Raw genomic sequence first — 21656 nt, forward strand, 5'->3', positions numbered from 1 at the left:
TATTAACACAAGTCGGAGTAAGTGAAAACAGACAGTATTTGAAATACATAGGACTTCTGCTCCTTGAAACAAATTCCAGGAGAAAACTCCAGACCATTACACCCTTGTAAACTTGCCAGCTTCTTCTTTCAGGCTGCATCAGAGATTGTGCTATGTTATGAAACTTTACGAAACTTCACTGTTCTAGGACATGCTTACAGCTATGGAGTACTTCCACAAAATGGGGCTAACCTCTGGTAACATTCAAGCACAGAGGCTTTTTTTTTTTTACCCCTCCTCCCCTTTTTTTGTTTCTTTATAAAAAAAAGACCAAAAACCCCAGCAGCAACCCAAACCACAACTTCTCACATAACAGTACTACTGGGAGTGAAGGATTCATGCTTAGATCAAAAAGATATACTTCAGATATAAAACCAAAGGAATTTAGATACACAATTTTCTGATAGTACCTTCAACCACACCAGCATGTATATTAGCTCACTCTTCAGCTATGCTTAGGAGAGCCTTATTAACAAGAGGGCAAGCATCAAAGACAAAGAACCTACAGAGGATGCAGAAAAGTAGATTTACTTCTCATCAATATCGAAGATTTGTTCTGACTGCCATTATGAAGCAGACGATACATCAATAAATCTCTTAAAGAAGACAGCAGAAGATGCTGCATCTAACTTGTAGTTACTACTAACTTGTAATTACTTGTAACCAGTATGTTAACCATGCCATGTGCAAGGTCCTACACATGGGTCGGAGCAATCCCAGGCACAGCTACAGGTTGGGCAAAGAAGTGTTTCAGAGCAGCCCTGCAGAGAAGGACTTAGGGGGTGCTGGTTGAGGAGAAAATGAACATGAGCCGGCTTCAGTGTGCGCTCGCAGCCCAGAAAGCCAACCGTATCCTGGGCTGCATCAAAAGGAGCGTGACCAGCAGGTCGAAGGAGGTGATCCTGCCCCTCTACTCTGCTCTTGTGAGACCTCACTTGGAGTATTGTGAGCAGTTCTGGTGTCCTCAACATAAAAGGGACATGGAACTGTTGGAACAAGTCCAGAGAAGGGCCACGAGGATGATCAGGGGACTGGAGCACCTCCCATATGAAGACAGGCTGAGGAAGTTGGGGCTGTTGGACTAGATGATCTTTAGAGGTCCCTTCCAATCTCTGGCATACTGTGATACTGTGATACTGTTCAGCCTGGAGAAGAGAAGGCTGCATGGAGACCTCATAGCAGCCTTCCAGTATCTGAAGAGGGGCCTGCAAGGATGCTGGAGAGGGACTTTCCCCCAGGGACTGTAGTGATAGGACAAGGGGTAACGGGTAAAAACTTAAACAGGGGAAATTTAGATTGTATATAAGGAAGAAGTTCTTTACTGTGAGGGTGGTGAGGCACTGGAATGGGTTGCCCAGGGAAGTTGTGAATGCTCCATCCCTGGCGGTGTTCAAGGCCACACTGGGCAGAGCCTTGGGTGGCACGGTTTAGTGTGAGGCGTCCCTGCCCATGGCAGGGGTGTTGGAACTAGATGATCTTAAGGTCCTTTCCAGCATTAACTATTCTATGATTCTACTAACGTGTTAGCCTGCTAGTAGTGTGGAGAGAACTGGAACAACTTTTTACCACAACAGTACACTGCTGGATTATTATAACAGTGTCAAAATTTGGAGCAAATTCTACTTAGAATTTGCTTAGGTTTGATTTTTAGCTTGTTTAGCAAGTAATCACAATGTTAATCTTCCCCTCCTGAACATATCACAGCCAGTAAATAAATTCTTTAAGAATATTTACTTTTGACAATTGGCTACAAAAATCCTTTACCAAATGTCTAATTGAGTTTCCAAAAAAGACTTCTCTGGGTAAGAAAAGCAAAGGCTTTTGTCTAAGTCCAAATCCATTTTATGCAGTAAAATTCACGTGGAACAGCTCAGACCACAGCTCTACTTTGAAAACTGATAACATAACAAAAAAATGCTTTTGCACAAACTCGGTTGAAAGTTGAAGAACTGCGCACAAGTGAAAAATAGATATGATCTGCTACTGAGGTTTAAGTTTATTATGCTGAAAAGTTTTGACTCAAGTCAGTTTGAACCCACAGATTCACAGTCAGAAGAAGAACTAAACTAAGAACAGCCAGAAACTGTTGGTATGTTCAAGGTAGAACTGTAATCACTGTGCGCTTATTGCAAAATATGCGATAGGAAGACTCCATCTACTGAAAACAATACCTATTTGTCTTTGCTGAAAAGAAAAACCTAGAAAAAGTTTCAAAGCCCTTTTAATACTCTTATGACCAACCTCTTTCTCCAAATGCACGATATACAAAGAATCTTTCCTGGAAGCATGTTATAAGGGCTTCAATGTTTGAAAATTTATTGCCTTTTTTTTTTAATAGCCTGTGAATTTATGAACATATAAAACACATTTGTAGCTCATTTAAGTTGATTACATTCCTCAAAGCCTTGAATAACCAATTTGATATTTAGTCAAACCCCACAGTTTTTCTGTTTGAAAAGCATACTTCTATTAAAGTCTCAGATCACAATCAGCACTATTCTACTTGGCAATTAAAAACAATTTTTCTGAGTTTTCTTTTTAACTTCTCCCAACTTTTCAGTTTATGCCAAAATTAAAAATCTAGAGAGGAAAAAAATCACATTTAGCAACCTTCTCCCTTATCCTACTAGATACTAAATGAGAAATTCCATCAACTGGGATCAATTCTTAAGTATTTTACAATCTGTGCAAGAACTACATCAGTAAGGACCACATAAAAGGCTGAAGAAAACTACTGAAATTCGATGAGCTCTTTAATAAAAGTAATACTATATTAGCATTTGTTTCATACATGCACTAAATATTAACTATTCATACATGCATTTACCTGGCATTCAAGTTATTTAAATTCCTTCTTCTGTGAGCCCAAACAAAGCTAACATAATAGCCCCTTTGATATTAAGGCTGAGGTAAGCAGATTTGTTGCAAGAAAAACACCAAACAGGTTGAGATTTTCAAGAGAAGCCTAGGAATTTAGACACAGTTTTCATTCATTTACTGGAGCCTGCATATCAAAATTATATAGACTAGTAAACCAAAAACATCTTGATCACTTTGTACCTTCATGCTCCTGTTTTTCTCGTTAAGAAGCTAAGAAATGGCTAAATAATATTTTGCAAGTGAGAGGAGAAAAAGCAAGCTTAGATTTGTTAACCACAGCTGTTTTTACAAGTGAGTTTTGCTCCCGATAACTCCATTTTGCAGGGGTCATGGTGGTGTCATGTCAGGGTTTTTGACAAGAAGTGAAGATGGGGAGCTTTTCGAAACATTCTGAATTTTGACCAAGAAGTCAAGAAACCAACCTGGTGTTTCAGCTGGTCCCACAGCACTTCACACTGTGTTGTCGAACAAAGAGATGTTAAGCCTCCTGCAGCAATTTTACAGCACATTTCTAGCACATTTCTGCAGTAGCTCCAACTCAGTAAAGTTTTTGTGGTGTCTCAGAATAGAACACCTTATTTGGTTTGGGATATGCATTCACTAAACACAGGAGTTACCTATAAGCCAAGAGAGACCAAATTCTGATATGCCTACTCATTTCAGAAACAGCAGCAAACTCTGAGACTTCTTGAGAAATAAGATACTACTTATCAGTTTCCAATTTGAAAATCCAGTTAACAGATTTTACTACTAGAAATACGAGGCCCATACAGCCAACCTTTTGAAAATACAGTAATGTGAAGGATCATGTTAACTGGTATATAAGTTGCTGCCACACCTGAAAGAAATACCTGTACCTTTTTGGGGGAGCAACAATGGCAAAGACAAAGACAGAATACAACTAAGTATTCCTATTGGTCTTAATATAACATTTTCTAAACATCCTATTTGTCCAGCTCACAGGTCTGTGTCTGAACACTAATCTGAATTTTGAAACTGCCTATGAACAAAGAATGAGACAGCACCATATTATTATTCTGCCTATCAAGAAATTAAACATTATTCCACTATGCCCCAATGCTCTGCATTTCCATATACTAACAGCGTATCTTGTGACAAAGAAATCTGTCAGAAAACAATCCAAACTTCATGGGACCTGAAAGGAGTATTCTGAGAGGACAGTAAGCTTCAGATAAATGATTGAAATCTAACTCTTTCCCATGTAAAGAGCTTAAAAGTTGTAAGTTAAACAAAAAGAAAACTCAAACTGCTGTTTTGTTTTTATAACAGTATAGAGAAAAAAATACAAGACAGTATTCGACTTTGAAAAGCTATCAAAATTGATAGAACCCCCCCCAAATATCATTTGTACACCAAGACTTGTCAAATAAAAGGCAATGCCAAATTCCTAGATGTCAAATACATATATGTAGAAGAAAAATATATCCTTGCCTTTTTGTTCTTTAACGTAGCTCTCCTTACAGTTGTGCATGAGCTGCAGAATCCACTGATGTTGAGCACCAATGCACTGCCAAGCAGGGTCCCCAGGCGCATGAAGATCAGAAAGATATCTGTAAAACCGAGTCCAAAAATCACAGCTCTGACTTGACACACTGAAGGCCTCATTAAAACAAAGATGTACTAAGAAATGTTTTTTTAAATATATATATATATAAAAAAATTCAAGAATAGTTAAGATACACTCATACCCAACAAGCACAAGCTTTGCACTCTCCCTTCATCCTCTAGTGAGGTAAAATTTTATCTAAAAACCTTACAGAAATAAACAAAACCATATATATTTAATATTATATTAATATGTATTTTCAGTTGTGCCTCAAGTACTTGGGAAATCAAGCTCTTTGTCTGCCATGGCTGCAGCTCAGTACTTCATGTCGTCACCGATTCCAAGTTAAACATCTCAAGCACATAAAATATGGTATTTTTCTTCCCATTTTACTTGTCCTGATTGTATCATCATGTAACCTTAACAAGTACAGTAGAAATTATTTTTTGGCAGCTCATTAATTTTAGCAAACACATGTACAAACAATGTAAACCAAACTTCTGGACTGTGGTGGAGGGTTTTTTTTTTGTTGTTGTTGTTTTTGTTGTTTTTTTTTTTTATTTCTTTTGGGGTTTTCATATGTTGGCTTTTTTTTTTTCCTTTTGGCAGGGGCAGCAGAGTATAGGGTGGTTGTGTTTTTTTTTGTTTGGCTGTTGTTTTGTTTTGGTTTTTTTTTTTTTTGTTTGTTGTTTTTTTTTGGTTTTTTTTTAGGGGTGAGATTTTTTTTTTTTTGCTCTACCTATGATGTGCATACAAAGTCAGTCCAGAGAAAAAAAGAACGGGGAGAAATAAGCACTGGGGCTTCTAAGATATGGGAAAAAAATCACCCTCTGACTTTTGAGGAGAGAGAAGTATTAGAGACAGCTGCAGCGATTTCAAAGAGAAAACAAAAGTAATAAAGTCAAATGTATGGCATTCAAGACAATCTGACAACAGTACTTACAAAAGAGTATTTTAAAAAAGCAGTAGCTGCTTTATTATTTAATGCATTCCACCACATTCTGCACTAATGACTCAGGTCAGATTAAAAAATTCAAGATGCTCAAGGTGAAGTACAATGATTTATTATCTTAAGCAGTGCAGAGAACGTTTAACTCCTTCACAAAAGCTGAATTACTACAATAATGCCTACTGTTAATTAAGACTGTATTGCAAAATCCTGCCTTCTTTAACAACTGCCTGCAGTACTTGAACAAAAATAAACTGTCAAAGTAGGATTGGTTGGATGGATGAGAACATTACATGACCAACCATTTTGACAGGGTGACATTTATAAATTATGAGCTTAAGGCCCTCCTTAGTGTTAAGGGGGACTTCAGTCTTTGCTTAGACAAAATTAAAAACATTACCACTGATCTTTGAAAAAATACATCTACTTGGTTGTTAAGTGATATGGTAAACTGTTTCTGAAAAGTATAAAATAATTAGCATTGTAAATACCGTAATAAAATGAGAGGAAAATAAGACCTGAAGCCTAATTATAAAGATCAACATTGAATATCTGAGGGGGAAAACCACAATATCTCAAGTCTTGCTCAGCTTTGACATTGGAGACATACAAAACAAACATATCTAGGAAGAAAAAGTCTCTTAAAAATGCAAACAATTGTACAATTAGGATTTTGTTAACTTCCTCTTAGCTTTCTTCACAGCACTTCAGCTTTCTTCACACCTTTCCTCCAGAAAATGTAAATTAGTACAACCACATTAGCATATCTAGAGTAGTGAAACTAATTTAATTGCTTTGTATGCTGGGATTCTCTTAATTTATTAGAACTAAATGATTTCACATTTGTCCACTGTCTGCTCTCCTGCATTGTACTGCTCTACATGTGGTAGTTACATCAACACAGTCTGCTTTAAGGTAGGCTGGGATACTTTTTAAAGACTCAGTACTTGAAGGTAAGGGGCTAGAGAAAAACTAAAACGAAATAAAAAACCCCAAAACAACACAAAACCCACCAAAAAAGTCTAAACAAGAAAGAAAAAAAAACCAAAACCAACAATAGAATCAACTGTTTATACAACTCTGATTCTTAGAATTCTTCTAACAATCCTCAGAAGAGGTCTTACTGGCTTAGATGAAGCTGCTCTCTGAAGTTTTCAGGACTGACACAGAAAGGAAACAGTAGTGTCTTTTTCAGAGACACAAAATACTTAACTACCTTAAAACACAGTTCCAATAAATAGGCAATATTTATATACCACTCAGAAGAATGAGAAGTCCTCCACATAAATTATACTGACAACAATGACCAGTGTACAACTAACATTACATAAAGGGACCTAAGATACCAATACTTTACTTGGTCCGGTGCGACTGGGCCTCATGAGCATACAGAACAAAGACTTTGGGCAGGTGTCAATTTTAAGAGTGCTTTTCACACAGCCTATTTGGTCTATATCTTCTAAAATAACTGAAAAGAGCTCCGAGGATGTCAAGCCACACTAGGACACCATGTAACATCCAAAACTCAAATGCTTTCTAGGTAAAGCCATCAAATATTCTAGAGCACTCCAAAATTTGGCTCCAAAGGCTGTAAAGAAGGTTAAGGTCTGACAATAAAAGATCCAACCCACTCATGTCAGTATGCCTGCAACAAACTCCAACATCACCTTTGTGAATAACAGAAAATCTAAGAATTTCTATACTTGTTTAGACTGAGTAGTAAAAGAGCCAAAATCAAATTTAAATGACAGTTTGGATTAAAATGGATTATCTCACTCAGGATGATTCAATTTCAACACCAAATCAAGCTGAAGTGTAAACCAAGTTAATAAGGAATTTATTTTGAGATCTGCAATCTGTGAACAATCACTTCAGACACAGCTTGCAACATGGTGGTATAGAGGAAGCAAGAGAACTGAAACATGCCTTTAAGATTTTAAAAATTAAATTCAAATTTCAATTACCCTTCATGAAATTGTTCTAATCCAAGAACTATTTTTCAGTCATTCAACAAACAATCAAGTACCAATCCATTGCCATTATTTACATAATCATGAAATCTTGAAGTACTCTTAAGTACAGCTTTAAAATTAGTATTTAAACCATAGTAAAAATAGTCAATACCCTACTTAGGAAAGATTCATTATGCTTGACAAAGACACTAGTCAAATGATTACCTTATATAACGTTTCTGATCATGCAATGTTGATGGAGTTTCAAGCAGCTTATCCAACAGAAGTTCTCTTAAAGCTTCAATTCTAGTTTCAACTTCAGCATAATCTAGGAATAGGGAGAGGAAATAAATCCAATGTGTGCTTTCAGCAGTGGTATGAACTGAAAATTATGTTATTTTTCTAGGATATCAGACGCTTTAGAGTTAATGTAGAAATAAATATAACTAATTTCATAACAAGCCACATCAGAAAAATCTGTACATGACAGTTCTACAAAAACAGAAAATTGGACTTTGAAGCCTTTCCAATGATACATCAGGGAGATACCCAAACTTACATTTTAATTACTGTAACCTTTTTTATGCCCAGTAACATCAAACATTAATAAATAAATAAAATTGGCTGCGATTTAACATTTTGTAATATAAACCCCACCCAGAAAACTTGACAGAAACACTGTTTAGAGTAATTGGTTCTTATAAATCTGTATTTGTATGTATTAAAAAGTATATGAACCCATGTAAAGCTCTTTAGACTACAATGTGCTTTTTAGCCTTCAAGGGGGGGGGGGGGGGAAGTAGGCAAATAACAGAACCCATAACTTACATTTTTTGAAGACTTGAACCTCCGTCTTTCCAAACAGTGACTTGGCTTTTTCGTAGTCATTAATAACCACATCATAATCACCCTTAAAAGAAAACAAAAAGAAACAAAACCACACATAAACAACTAACATTTATATTTGTCAAGAAAAGGGTAACACTAATTTCAGCAATAGAAAAGCATTTCTAAAGGCTTATACCTTCTGGATATTTCTTTCAATATTCAAGGGAAGGTTGAAAAGAAATTTAAAACGCTGAAGAACATTAAGAGCGTTTCTTGTTGAATCAGCTTTGTCCTTGCGACCCAGCACTTCTTGGAATAAAGTATCTGCTGTATTACTGGCTCCTATTTTAAAAAGGATGAAAATAAAAAGTGGAGTAAGTAATCTGTTCCAATGACATACAGATTTTCCTCATTTTAATGAGTCATTCAAGATTTTTCAGAGCATATGAGTAATTATTGCTCAATTTTTATACTTTTTTGTTCAACTCTGTTAACATTTTACAACTGATGAAATACTATTTCACAGTGAACCACTTAATATTTTAATGTGGTAAGACCCCTGCACAATTAAAAACAATCGCTCTTTCCTATTTCAAATGCTTAACTTTGCTGCAGATATTTTATAGTTTGCTTTGGCTCTGGATCTACATTTTACAACTAAATTATGCATCTCAGGATATGGAAAAAGACATAGCAAGTTTTCTTTTTAGAAAAGTATAATTTCATTATGATAATTACTGTCATTAGCTTTAAAAGTTATCACCAGGTTTTGCAAACTATTTTTTTTGCGTTTTCAAATTAGGTCTTAAAAATTATTAACAATATTTGATATTTTAAATTACTAATTATTAAGTCAAGACAACAGCATGACTGAAAAGAAGTCTAACTAAGCTGGTTACTGTAACAGAATGAATACAAATTGTCTTCAAATTGTATTGAAAGTCTTACTGGCGTCATTGCACACAGGATCCAGGCCTTTGTCAACAATTTCATGCAATTAAGTTTCGATGTTATCTGTGAATTTATCTTTAATAAATACATTGAATATAGCCTTAAAACCTTTCTTATCCAGTCTAAAAAGCATTCTACTTTGTAGTAAGGATTATACCCTAACACAGAATAATAGAATTTAATTAATACTAGGGCAGATTTACATTGCACATGAATATTTGCATTTTTTCAACCCATGACTTACTTTTAATTAACTAAAAAAAAATAAAGTGGAACTGTTTCAGCTATTTTGATCGTTGTATGTAGACGTTTCTACATTATCTGGTCTAGTGACTATACTTTCAGCAAAGATGAAAAAAAAATTACATCAGTCTCACTGGGTGGCTTGCATGCCATTTTCTCTAGTCAACACTGTGGGTGGCCTGCTCATGTTAAAAGTAGTCTTTGTAAAATAATTGTTATATCTAAATAATGTTTAAACTTTGTTGAAATTTTGAAGCCTTGATGTAAAAAAAGTTTTGTCAGGATAGCTGTTTCTAATGCACAGTATTTAGCATAGAATACTTTAATCCATTAAGGAGAAATGCACAAAGAAAACAGTTAGTTGGACATTTACATACAGACCACTTGATAAAGTATGATTTTTCTCTTGAGATTATAGTAAATGCTTGTTTTGTAAATCCTTCTAGTAACATTTGTTTGAATTCATACGGATTTTGTCCATTCTTTTAACAGCCAAGAACTAATGTACTATATCTGAGTATTAGTTATATTCACAAAGCAATTTTTTAACTCTAGGCAAATGTTTTTAAAAGTTAATTGGCAACTGCAGGAATAGCACAGTGAATTCCATGTTTAGTTTAGAACTACATGCCTTCGTATCTTTACGAATCAACTTGCTTTACAAATCCTCAAGTAAATGATTCTCTGCACACTTTTTCTATTTTACATAGAAATTGAAATCTATTTTATTATTTATTACTGTCTTATTGAAATTCAATATGTCATGCAAAATGGGTCTGATTTTTAGGCTTAAAGGGAAAATGTAAAATTTCTTTTCGCCTCCCTCCTCCAAATCCTTTCTATATCAACAATCTCTATCTCTTGATTACTGATGAATAATCTAAACTGAAATAATCAATGGATAAAGATTTGGATCCTATATTGACTAACTATGTTTTCAAAATAGATGATTCATCTACTTTGTGCAAATTTTTTGATTTCAAAATAAAGCTCTAGTTATCCAATAGTTGTTTTTCATAGAGCCTGACAATAACGCCACATCATAGAATTCAACTGACCTCCTTTAAGATAAAATTCTTCATGAAGCTCGTTATAGCACACCATAGATTTTTACAAATGTGTATTTAATAGTTTATTTAGCAATTAAATTTAGGAATTTAGCAAAAACTCCAGGCATTTATAATTCCACCTATAACACCAGATTTTGATTCTACTAACCCATGCCATTTCAGTACAATAATTTAGCACACGCTTTATGTGCATTCAGATGTTATGGAAAACATCCTTATTCTCTGGAGTCTGCAATCAAGCTCACACCACCAATTGTGCCTCAAAATACGTACCTATGGGACTAAAGATTAGAAGTAACTTTTGAAAGCAGGCCCTGTTACTCCTGGATCATTGAAGATTTCAGTGGTCAAACTAGAAACAAAGCTTTGATCCTAAACTACTTTGCATAATATTATTTACTCTTTTTAAATCCTTGTATTCCTACTTCCCTGCCTCCCACCCATCATGACTTGCAAAGTATCGGGAAGAAAAGAAGTCAACTCTTTTCACAGCAGAGCCAAACTTAATACCACTCTGAAGTGCCTGGCACAAGTTCGTCTACAGATCCAGCTTGAAAAAGACAGTCAACATTACCTGCACACACATTTCAGCTACCACTTACCAAATGAAATAATAATTACATACTACAGGTAGATTTGTCTCATATTAGTGTGTGTACAAAAATGTCACAGATCTAAATTTCTGCTTCTTTATTTAAAGCTATCACACAATTTTGTCAAAGGGAAAGTGCTCTTCAAGGAATGTGTGCCTGCTGCGTGACATGGCATAAATACAGAGCACAAAGCAGTGACAACTGCACTGGCAATTTGGCAAATGCTTTTTTCTCCTATCCTATAAGTATCACATATTCTGCACATACAGACACACACTACAGTTTTTGTATATAGTGCAAGTGTGGTTTTTTATAGGTTGGTTTTTTTTTGGGGGGGGGGGGGAAGAGGTGTTTTGCATTCCAGGCAACAAGATAAGGGAATAACACTGTTCAAACTACACCTTGATTGTAAGCATTAATGAATCTCTGCTGAAAAGAGCCGGAGATGTTCACAAAACTCCCTGCTTTCTTTGTGCTCCCCACACAAACACACATACAGTCAACTTTCTTCTCTTGTATGAAGAAAGCAGTGAACTTCCATGTCACTTTCTTGATTTCATAAAACACACTCAACTTTCCAACACTGAGTCAGCTATCTGCATGTCATTCCTGCTTATTGATACAGCACTAAGGGAAACATCCCTTCCTCTGTGAAAAAAATCACAATGAAACAAAGTAAAATTATCTTGGCAGAAATCCCAGAATTAAAAAAGGAACTTTTTTGATCTGATGAAACACATACCAAACTGCAGCAAATTCAAGCCATCTCTCTGAATGCAACCTTACAGCCAATGCAGAGAAACGGAAAAGAAAGCACTGAGAGCTTCTCAGGATTTCGGAAAAGAAGGCTAATAGTCTAAAGGGCAGCATATTAAGTGAAAAAGATTCTGTTAATAAAGCCTGTTATTGCAAACAACCTGTATTTTTTTTTTTTCCTCTTTTGCTCAAACTTCTTAAAGTTTGGTATATAGCTTTGCTCATCCTTCTACACTTCTGTCCATATACCTCCTCTGTATTCTTTATCCACTCAAAATTAACATGCCACCAAAATTCATTTAAAGTAAATGCTTTAGAACATTCTTTTATTTTGATATTTATTCTTTTTGTTAACAGAAAGACTGATGAAAGTCATGGCACTGCTACTCACTTCAAAAGGTATACCATCACACCCTAAAATTACTACCATCAAACAGAAAAGTCAGGAGAGATTGTACTGTTTTCTACTATATTCCTAGGAATATATTAAAGCTTGTTAGAAAGTCCAAAGTCCACAAATAGTTGTTGCTGGAAAGACAAAACTCACTGTTCAGTACATTCTCCAGTTTTTGCGTCATGGATCCTTCTACTTTTTCCGTTCCATCCGCTTCCAGTTTCTGATGAATTGCTGGAATAAAGTGTCTAGTTAAAATGCAGACCTTTTTAATAGGTAGGAATACATTATATCAAAGTGACACTTCTAAACGTTTTTAAAATTAAAGTATTATTTTGTTTGTTAGACATAGAAAAATACAAGCATGCTTCATGGCAGCAGAGTCTAGTGAAGGACAGGGCTTAGAGCCAGGCACTGCAGAATTTTAACCATTACTTTGACTTTACAGACTTCCTGTATCTTCCTGAACAAGACAGTAATGCTCAAGGAAAAAAAAAAACAACAAACAACAAACCAAACAACAAACAAACAAACAAGTCCCCAAACCCACCACCAACAAAAAAACCCAAACACACAAACATGGAAATAATCCCAATTAATTGTCTTGTAATACAAGTGTGAATTTAATATTTTGAAAATAAGTATAATTTAAGTACAAAATATTTTTGCTTTGTAAGACCAAATTTTTACAGTGATCTCAGCAAAAAATGAATCACCACTAATTTATGGGTAAAAAGTCACAGAGAATTTGGATAACTCCAAAAATTAAGTGTTAGAACACACCTCCACTAGTAGTTTTCCTATATAAAAACTCATTCTCAAACCAGACACATTAAGAGTATCGTATAGGAATATACTGCATTAAGCATTACACAGAAGCATTGTAATGCTTTTGCTCAAAACAGTATGAAAAAGATGAGTTTACCCTTTTTTTTTTTAATGATTCTATTTTTTTTTCCTGTCATAGAATACCAAAAGCCTCAAGTCTTGTTTCCACATGACAGTACTAACAGATGTGGAAATGAATAGTATTAGAATTAATTTGTTTGTTTTACAATAATTTCTTTTTCAGGGAGAGATTTACCACTGACTACACTATACCACTCTGGAAATATGAACAGTGAATGGAGTGTAGATACTCATTTCTTTTCTTCTTACTTCCCCTCTCTTACACAGCATTCATTCCCTCCTCGGCTCAGTGCGAGTGGCACAGACAGTTTCTTTTTTGTTTGGGATTCTTTTTTTTTTTTTAAGGTAATTCCCCTATATATCTGCATAAAGCATATATAAAGCAAATATTTAAAAATGTTACTTTCCTTTCAAATTTTAAATTTGTTATATTATGTAAAATCAGCTCTATAAAACAGCCATCAGCTCCTGTTGCTTTAACAGCAACCCCAGTCCCTCAACTGGATTCTTTTAAGATGATATAAAACTAAAAGATGAACTTCATGAGTGTACCTAATTTGCTCCAGGAGATACCTGGAATTCAATCCACTTAAGATAGTTTAAAATACCACCCCAAACTGCATATAATGTGCACATAGAGATGTCATCGCCAACTGGTTTCCTCTACAATACCCATGCTCTGTAGCTGCAAATTAAGAAAAAGCAAACAAGGATGAGACAGACCTCAGACATACTGTAGGCAGTGGCTATTCTGAAACACAATGGCCCTTGATAGTCTCCTGCCTCCTTCAAAGGATGAATTTTCATTGGGATGGGGGTGTGTGTGTATGTGTGGGGGTGTGTGAGTTTTAAAAAAAAAAAGAAAAAACAAATAAAATTCCACTATTCTCAAACATGTAAATTTGAGCCTTCAACCCCTTGATCCTACACAAAGAATTTCAGGAGGCTCTGCTTTCTTGAAAATGCAAGAGCATCATCTTATTTTTGTTACTGTAGTCACTAGTGAAGAAAAATATTTTAGGAAACCGTATTACTTAAAACAATCAACACTTGCATGAAATGAAATATATCTAAAAGATTCTTGAATATTTAAAGGAACAGAGGTCTATCTTAAGAGATGGCTTTTTAAATTTAAAATTTAAAATTTAAAAGTCCACATCACATTTTAAATATGACATGGACACCACTTACCTGTAAGAATACCTCTACAATTATGTAACAAAACATTAAAGGTTCTGATCATATTACCCCATTTATATACATCTTCTATACAGGGGGAGCCAATTACTGTTGTGCAATTAATGTTACATACTGAAAGTCAAGCTCATCAGAACAGCAACCACAACATAAATAGATATTTTAAAACCAAATGCTGTAAGTACTACTGGAACTGCATCAAAGTGCAATGATTTTAATTTACATATTTTGAAATGATTCTGTGAAGCACATTTTTGAAAGATACTTTCTAAACTGATGTGGATAAAAGACCCCTAAGATATATATTGCTTCAGATGTTATTGTTATTCAGATGTTTTTAAAATTTAGTCTTTTGGAACTATTAATTGCATAACATTAATAGCTGACCCATTAACTATAATGTTACGTTTGAAGGGGACATACCTAAGAACTTTCAAAACCAAACTGCAACATCTAAATATTTAGCAATGCCCATATACTGGCAACGAAAGGTAAAACATGCTGAAGGCAGCTTATTTAAAAATTTTATCATGATGGTCATGGCTTTACTGTAAGAAGCATACAATAAACAAAGATGAGGAGGGGCTAGATTTAGATGCTTCAGCTAAGGCCAGAAAATTAATGGTGTTTTGTATCATCTTTGCAAATTTGAGTTTCCCAGCTAAATCAGAATACTTAAGCATCTGCAGACTTCAGAGCTGCACTGAGATTCTAACAATAGTGAAGAGACTAAGTTTACATCTCACAGTCTCTAAACTGTGACTAAATACTTCAGAATCAGTTCTACTTGATCAAAACACATGCAAAGTTCAATCTGGCAAATAGACCTATGTACAGGCCTTGTAGCAAAATAAACCGTGATTAATTTGTTGTTGCTTGTGTTGAAAACAATTTTATTTAATCTAAGGAAGGATATTGTTTTTCACTTGGCAACCATAAATCTAACAAATTAAACTACACTTGCTAGGATCATGCAGTTTTTGACTTGCAAATTTCATTCTTTTATTTTTTATTTTTATATTTATATTTTTATTTTTATTTACATTTTTAAAATAAATTTTGTGATAGGCACCAAGAGCGGCATTTTCAAAACCTCCTCAGCCTAACTCAGCTCAAAGCAACACTGCTGCAAGTTTTCCACCATTTTCTGATTAAAAGATGGCTACAAATGCACTATATATGAAAAATCTTATCCCAAACCCTTTTAGTCAGATGTAGAAAATAAGAGGAGGTGTGAGAGAGAAGACGAGTCAATACAAAAAAAAGGAAAAACTGACCCAGCAAAGTATTTCTGAAGATCTGATGTGCTAACTATAAAGAACTTGGCACCACAGCACAGTAATGGATGGATAAAAAACACATGTTAAGATGTTGCCAGGATTCACAGCAGTGCATGAATAAAAATGCCTTTGGTTTCCTTTATCAAAAGATTAATGACTTTCTTTAATTTGAAAAAAATATAAGAAGGTTATTGATGAGAACAGCACCCCTACGTAGGGCAGAAACTCTTCACAGGAGTGCATAGCTGCATATAATGAGCAAATTATATGTTATAATTTATATATATTATATTGCAACAAAGCAATACATAAAGACAGCATGTCATGAATGAAGCTAGCAATATATTACACTATGAAAACCTTAAAAAAAAAGTGTATTATACATTAGTCAATACTGCTGGTTTTTTGTCTGTTTTGGTTGTTTCTTATTCCCCGAGTTTTCTTGATATGCTCATGATTTTTAGAGTATGGGAAATGCTATTCTCTTTTTACCAATACATTGCTAAGCCGCTTTACCTACAAAAGCTAATGGAAGAAATAAAACCAGCTTTTAAATGTTGCATGTATTTTAAAAATGGTATGGAAATCAAGATGGAATCATGTAACATGAAATTAAACTGGTTTTATAGCTTGTAGGTCAAGTCTGCCTCAAATTTAATCGACGGTAATTTAGTACACACTTAGAAAATAACTGCAGTTGATTACATTTGAAAACTTCAACTGCAAACCCAATCTTTCTTTTTGATGTTTTTTTTTTTTGAGAGTGAACAAAAAAAAAATTAACTTACCTGAAAAACACAAACTGATAAAACATGACAGTCACACAGCAGCTAACAGCTGCCATGACTGCATACACTTGGAGAAATACTGCTAGCAGTTACTTTCTGTCTCTAAAATAATTACCGATTTAACAGAAGCTATTCTATATGAATAGTCAGCATAAAATCAGATACTGGCTTGAGCACAGAACTTTCACTATGGACTAAGACAATTCCTGCTGTTTCACACTTTTTAAAATCAGACCATCTCTTGCTTGAGACAAAAAACACCCCCTACACAAAGCTATCCTGGAACACGTATAAAAGGAAAGTTTAAGCCTTTCATCAATCACAATCACAACTCGTGCTTTTTTAGAGTTACAGTAAGATAAAAATTGGTCTGCTACAGAAACTGATCATAGGCACTGCATGAAGAAGCAGCATCTGCATGAGACTAAACTACTCAAACTACCTATCACCACTTAACATACTTTACTGCCACTCCTTTGTCAGGCCATCTCTCTCTCAGCATACACTGCTCATTGCAATGTCTCCCTTGTTATCTAGTACTGCAAAATTAGAACACAAATTTTCAATAAGAGAACTTAAATCAGTATGCCTGTTCTTTCATTATACATACATAGGGAGGCCCATAAATGTAAGGGCAACATATGTAACAATGCTAGTGCAATTGCTTCTCATTCAGCTTTTGTCTATAAGGGTAGCACAAAGATAGCTCACGCCTTTAGACATGAGCATCCACTTGGAAAACTAAACAGTGAGCTTACAGCACATCAGCTATTGCTTCATGACTACTTGGGAGACATGATCTTGATTCTTGAACTGAAATAATCTAACTTGCATCTATTGTGGGACACATACATGCCTGTAAACTTTTACTCTGAAGTGACTGATAGTGTTAAACACAAGCATGACACATACAGCATCCTAGTTTTACCCTTGCCAGCTTGTTTCATTTACCCTGTTCTTTTAATATGATAATTCACAGAGGTTAAGAAAACTGCTCCCTGGACTAGCAGGCTGTTCTTATCCTGTAAAGGCCCTTCTATCACTTGAAGTGGGATGAGGAAGTTAACATTAGTGGAGATGCACCACACGTAGCATTCAACACAGAACTATTCTACCCCATTTCAAGTCAGCTGCATAATATTTAGGTAGTAGTCATATGTCCAAACTTTATTTACTCAAATCCATATGTTTAATAAAAATTCATAGTATTGAGAAAATGTATGAGACCAAAGTAAAGCAAAACCATGAATTAGGTATGTTACAAAACAGGAACGTGGCAACAGCAAAACCTGGTATAGAAGTCTGATGCTGTACCACCTAGCAAAACCAGTCATGGGTTAGCATTTCATTTGACAAACAAAGACAAAAGAGTGAACTGAGATTAAGAACTAGCTATGTAAAACCACTTCAAAATTAGTGAAAGTCATGAGTCTAGTTTGCAAAGAGAATCAGTAATGAAAAATTGGCTGTATGCGCTCTCTTTAGATTCAAAGATGACATAACTCTTCAAAAGCCAGAAGTGAAGGAGCACAGACAAGCATCAGCTCAAAATTCACAGCAATTAAATTAAAATTTGCTCAAATTCCCAGTCTGACTCAGAATTGAACATAGACCCAGTGGTTTCTTTGGTTTTAATTTCAGAGCAAATTAATTTAACAGACATAATGGCAACAGAATCCACTTATTCATACTGAATCAGATCCTGGATCCCTGACATGCTCATCCTAGAATGGGCCTTAGGGGATGAAGTATAAAAATATCCTATAGGAAGAAGGAGGGAGGAAAGAAAACCCCACCCAAACAAAAAAAAAATAAAGAAAAAACCCAAAACCCAGACACTGAGCAGATATAGGGTCATTTCAGCCAGGCAAAAATGATCTTATGTATTATGTAGGGTATAGACAAAAGGCCAACTGCAGTCCAAGTTTCCTATCATACCAGCATTCTCACAGGCCACACTTCTGAACAGGACTGGAAAGGGGAAAAAGGAGTAATACTGCAATAGTCAGCAGTGCTTTTTTTATATAGTTTTTTTTTTTTAAATCAAATAAAATGTGTTTGTAGTTGAAACTGCACAAGAGGAACTGTTGCCATGGCAAACCAGAAAGTCAAACCTAAATCACAAATTTGTTCAACATACCCATGTTTCAAAGACACATCATCTTCTTTACTTGCCAATACAGATGTTACATTGGCATGTTTTGCATAATTGAGTGTCTGAAGTGGTCATTTCCCTATTTTTTTTTCCTTTCACTTAAATTTTCTTTTTTTTTTTCCCTTTACACTTAAAAGTAACTGTGCAACCAAATGCTCTTTGTAAAGAATGCTTCTGAAAAAGTATATATGAAGTAAATTAATTTACTCACTTCACAAAGACTTCTGTGCAGGACATGACTTGCTCATGACAATAAAACACAAGCATATAAACAGCAGTCCTTACAGGAGTTCTACTTTCTAGGTTGCAATTAGAATTATGGGAAATAAATCAGCTGAACTTCCCAACACTGACAAGTGGGTCAAGTTGAAGTGAGCCCAGCTGCCCTCATCTCAGTTTACAGGTCGCTTCAGCTGATGGAACAAACTTCCGGTTGTACCCTCTGCAGCAAAGTCACTGTCAAACTGTCAGCCAAGCTAATGGGCACAGAGACAGGAGGATCTGATAAGGCAATTCTCTTTTCCAAGATATTAAACCAAACAAACAAAGGTTCTGTCCTATTTGACCTCTTAACTTTCTCAGTAAACAGTTTTTAAACTACAAGATACAGTAAACATCTCGGGACAGCTTTTTATGGTTTTCAATGCTTACTTGTGAAATTATTAATACTCATTGAAATGTCTAATACAGTTTCATAGTACAATTAAAATCAGACTCATCTTACTGATTCAAATTAATGAAAAAAGCTGCACTACAATCAGGAATTCAGGGTTTCCCAGACCAAGTTCATCTGTTTGAAACAAGCACTGTTAAATATGCTTGAGTTAGAAGATGTTAAAACAAACAGATGTGCCAGTAGATGAAAATATGAAGTACCTGGTAAAGTAAGTGTAATACCTCTTAAAGTGAGCCTCCTTCAAAAAATACCAATTTAGGGAAACCTAGGAGAAATAACTGTACACAGATAGCTCCACTCTACAACAAGACGAACCTGCAGTGTACAAAGCATAATCACCAGGGTTGGAAGTTGTGTCCTAGGATATCTGAAGGGAAAAATTGAGAGGTATCAACAAAAAAGCCAATCAACAAAAATGTGTCTTCAGAAGATCCATTAGAGCTCAGAAATCTTCCCAAAACAAGCGAGTTAAAAAAAAAAAAATCCAAAAGAAAACAAAGCACCTCAGGAAATTTCAATCACCCTGGAAGACAGGCTAGATATGCTCGATAATGACTTTCCCTTGAGTCACTTTTCATCTGTGACAGTTGTATGCTCAGCATCAAATAATGAAAGTCTGCAGAACCAAGGCTATGTCTGTCCCTCATCTTTCAGCTTTCAAATATAAACTGTTCCTACTGTAGCTTTGTTTAAATGCATGTAAATCCTAGTCGCATCTTTTTGAAGGAGAAAATAAGACATGTAAATTCACCCTTACATGTGTAAGGGCAGAAAAGTGGTATATTACCAAAGATACCCTTTTTGTTTTGCTAGTATTGGAAGCCTCTCCACATCTAACTTAACAGTTGATTGTGCCCATCACAGGGTTCAAGTCTTTCAAAAATTATGTAACTTTTCCAGCTACACTCCCTCAAAAGTAATCTGAGAAAGAAGGGCAAATTAGCAGTTCTGCATTACAAAGCTGAGATTCATATGCAGGGAGTTGGGGGGTTTCGACTGAAAAGAAGCAAAACACTTCTGCAAGTGCATTTAATAGGCAATTAAAACAGACAAACGCACATTCAAATGCTACAGAAGGCAGCTGTGACTGCAAGCATCCTCGTTAAGAAATTGGATTTAGAATTTAAAAACTAAATATTGTATTGATAAGCCCTCTGCAGTTCAGTGTTACAGCTCTGCATCTGTAAGATACTAAGACTTCAAGTCTCTCATTTTCTTATCAACAGCATCAAGGCCATTCTGTCTTATTATTACTTTAATTGACTGTTTATAACAGCACAAGCTACAACCCTGTATCCTTTTGAGCTCTTAAGGGGGATCACTGGGTGGAAAACAAAACCAAGCTATTTTAGTTACAGGTGAAAAGTAGCACCAAGAACCACAACTCATGCAAAGTTTTGAGTTAATTTATCTAAAGGACTGCAATGAGAAACTCTAACTGTAGGTAAAAATAACATTGATACAGATAAGACATGCAAAACAATATTACAGCTATGATTTTTTGTTTTATTAAGAACATAGTAGTTAGTGAACTAAATGAGTTTGCTTTCCCTATCATTAATTACTATTTTTTTTTTTTACATTCCTGTTTGCTCTCCAACCTCTTCATTTATCATGAAATCAATCTCCGAAGGCAAGAAGCCTACACTTTAATAGATATGAGAAAAGTCACTTGGTTGTGCTCAGTCCTTCTAAAACCTCACAACATTTATGGTTCGCATTAGCTTTCTGTACATCCCACTAAGTTTTTACTGGTCCAAAAAATAATCTTGCAAGATAACACATGTCTGCCAGCACTACTTTTTATCCACAGCAGTAACTGTTTGGAAATAGAACTTAATCTTTTAAATTATTTGATAGTCTATATACAAAGCAGATTTAGTTGTGAAAAAATAAGTCACATATCAGTATTTGTTCAGGATTATTTAGGATTTTTAACTATTTAAGAAAAAAAAAAAAAAATCAGGATTTTGACATTTTCAAGATATTTAAGATTCACCAAGTAATAGCCTATTATTTTTCCTTGTACTTCATAAAAACTCCGCTTAAAAAAAAAATCTCCCCTTTTCCCTGATACATGTAAGTGTCTGTCAGACAGTAACTAAGTGGCCTGCAAGTTTGTCAAGAAAATAAATAAATAAATAAATCAGTACATCTCCAAAGCAGTGTTCCTAAAGCCAACTGAAGTTCTAGCTTGGCTGAAGCTATGACTAGATACAGGTTTTCTTACCCCATGGTACCCATAACACAGGATCAATTATCAGGAGTGATAACCCTGCAATGTACAGTAACTATGAAGAACAGCACAGTGGTACATATTAAACCTATACAGGATGGCCCAGCAGTGTCACTCTTATCCAGCACAGTCCTTAACCAGACAGCGCTATGGCAGCCCACAATGAGTTGTTACCACAGAGACAAGTTTTATG

General features: G+C 35.1%; 1 protein-coding gene across 1 annotated transcript in view; it reads right to left on the reverse strand.

Moving 5' to 3' along the window:
* EXOC2 (exocyst complex component 2) overlaps nt 1–21656 on the reverse strand; it is a 124319-nt gene that overhangs the window by 68774 nt on the left and 33889 nt on the right. The window contains exons 7-11 of the mRNA XM_057399358.1: nt 12376–12456; nt 8412–8557; nt 8216–8297; nt 7613–7715; nt 4372–4490 (exon numbers count right to left, since the gene is read on the reverse strand). Of these exons, the coding sequence (XP_057255341.1) occupies nt 4372–4490; nt 7613–7715; nt 8216–8297; nt 8412–8557; nt 12376–12456 (531 nt within the window). The remainder of the gene's footprint in view (nt 1–4371; nt 4491–7612; nt 7716–8215; nt 8298–8411; nt 8558–12375; nt 12457–21656) is intronic.

This window comes from Pezoporus wallicus, unplaced genomic scaffold (assembly GCF_028554395.1).
Source record: "Pezoporus wallicus isolate ANWC-B61680 ecotype Strahan unplaced genomic scaffold, APGP_CSIRO_Pwel_v1 contig_818, whole genome shotgun sequence".
Classification (NCBI taxonomy): Eukaryota; Metazoa; Chordata; class Aves; order Psittaciformes; family Psittacidae; genus Pezoporus; species Pezoporus wallicus.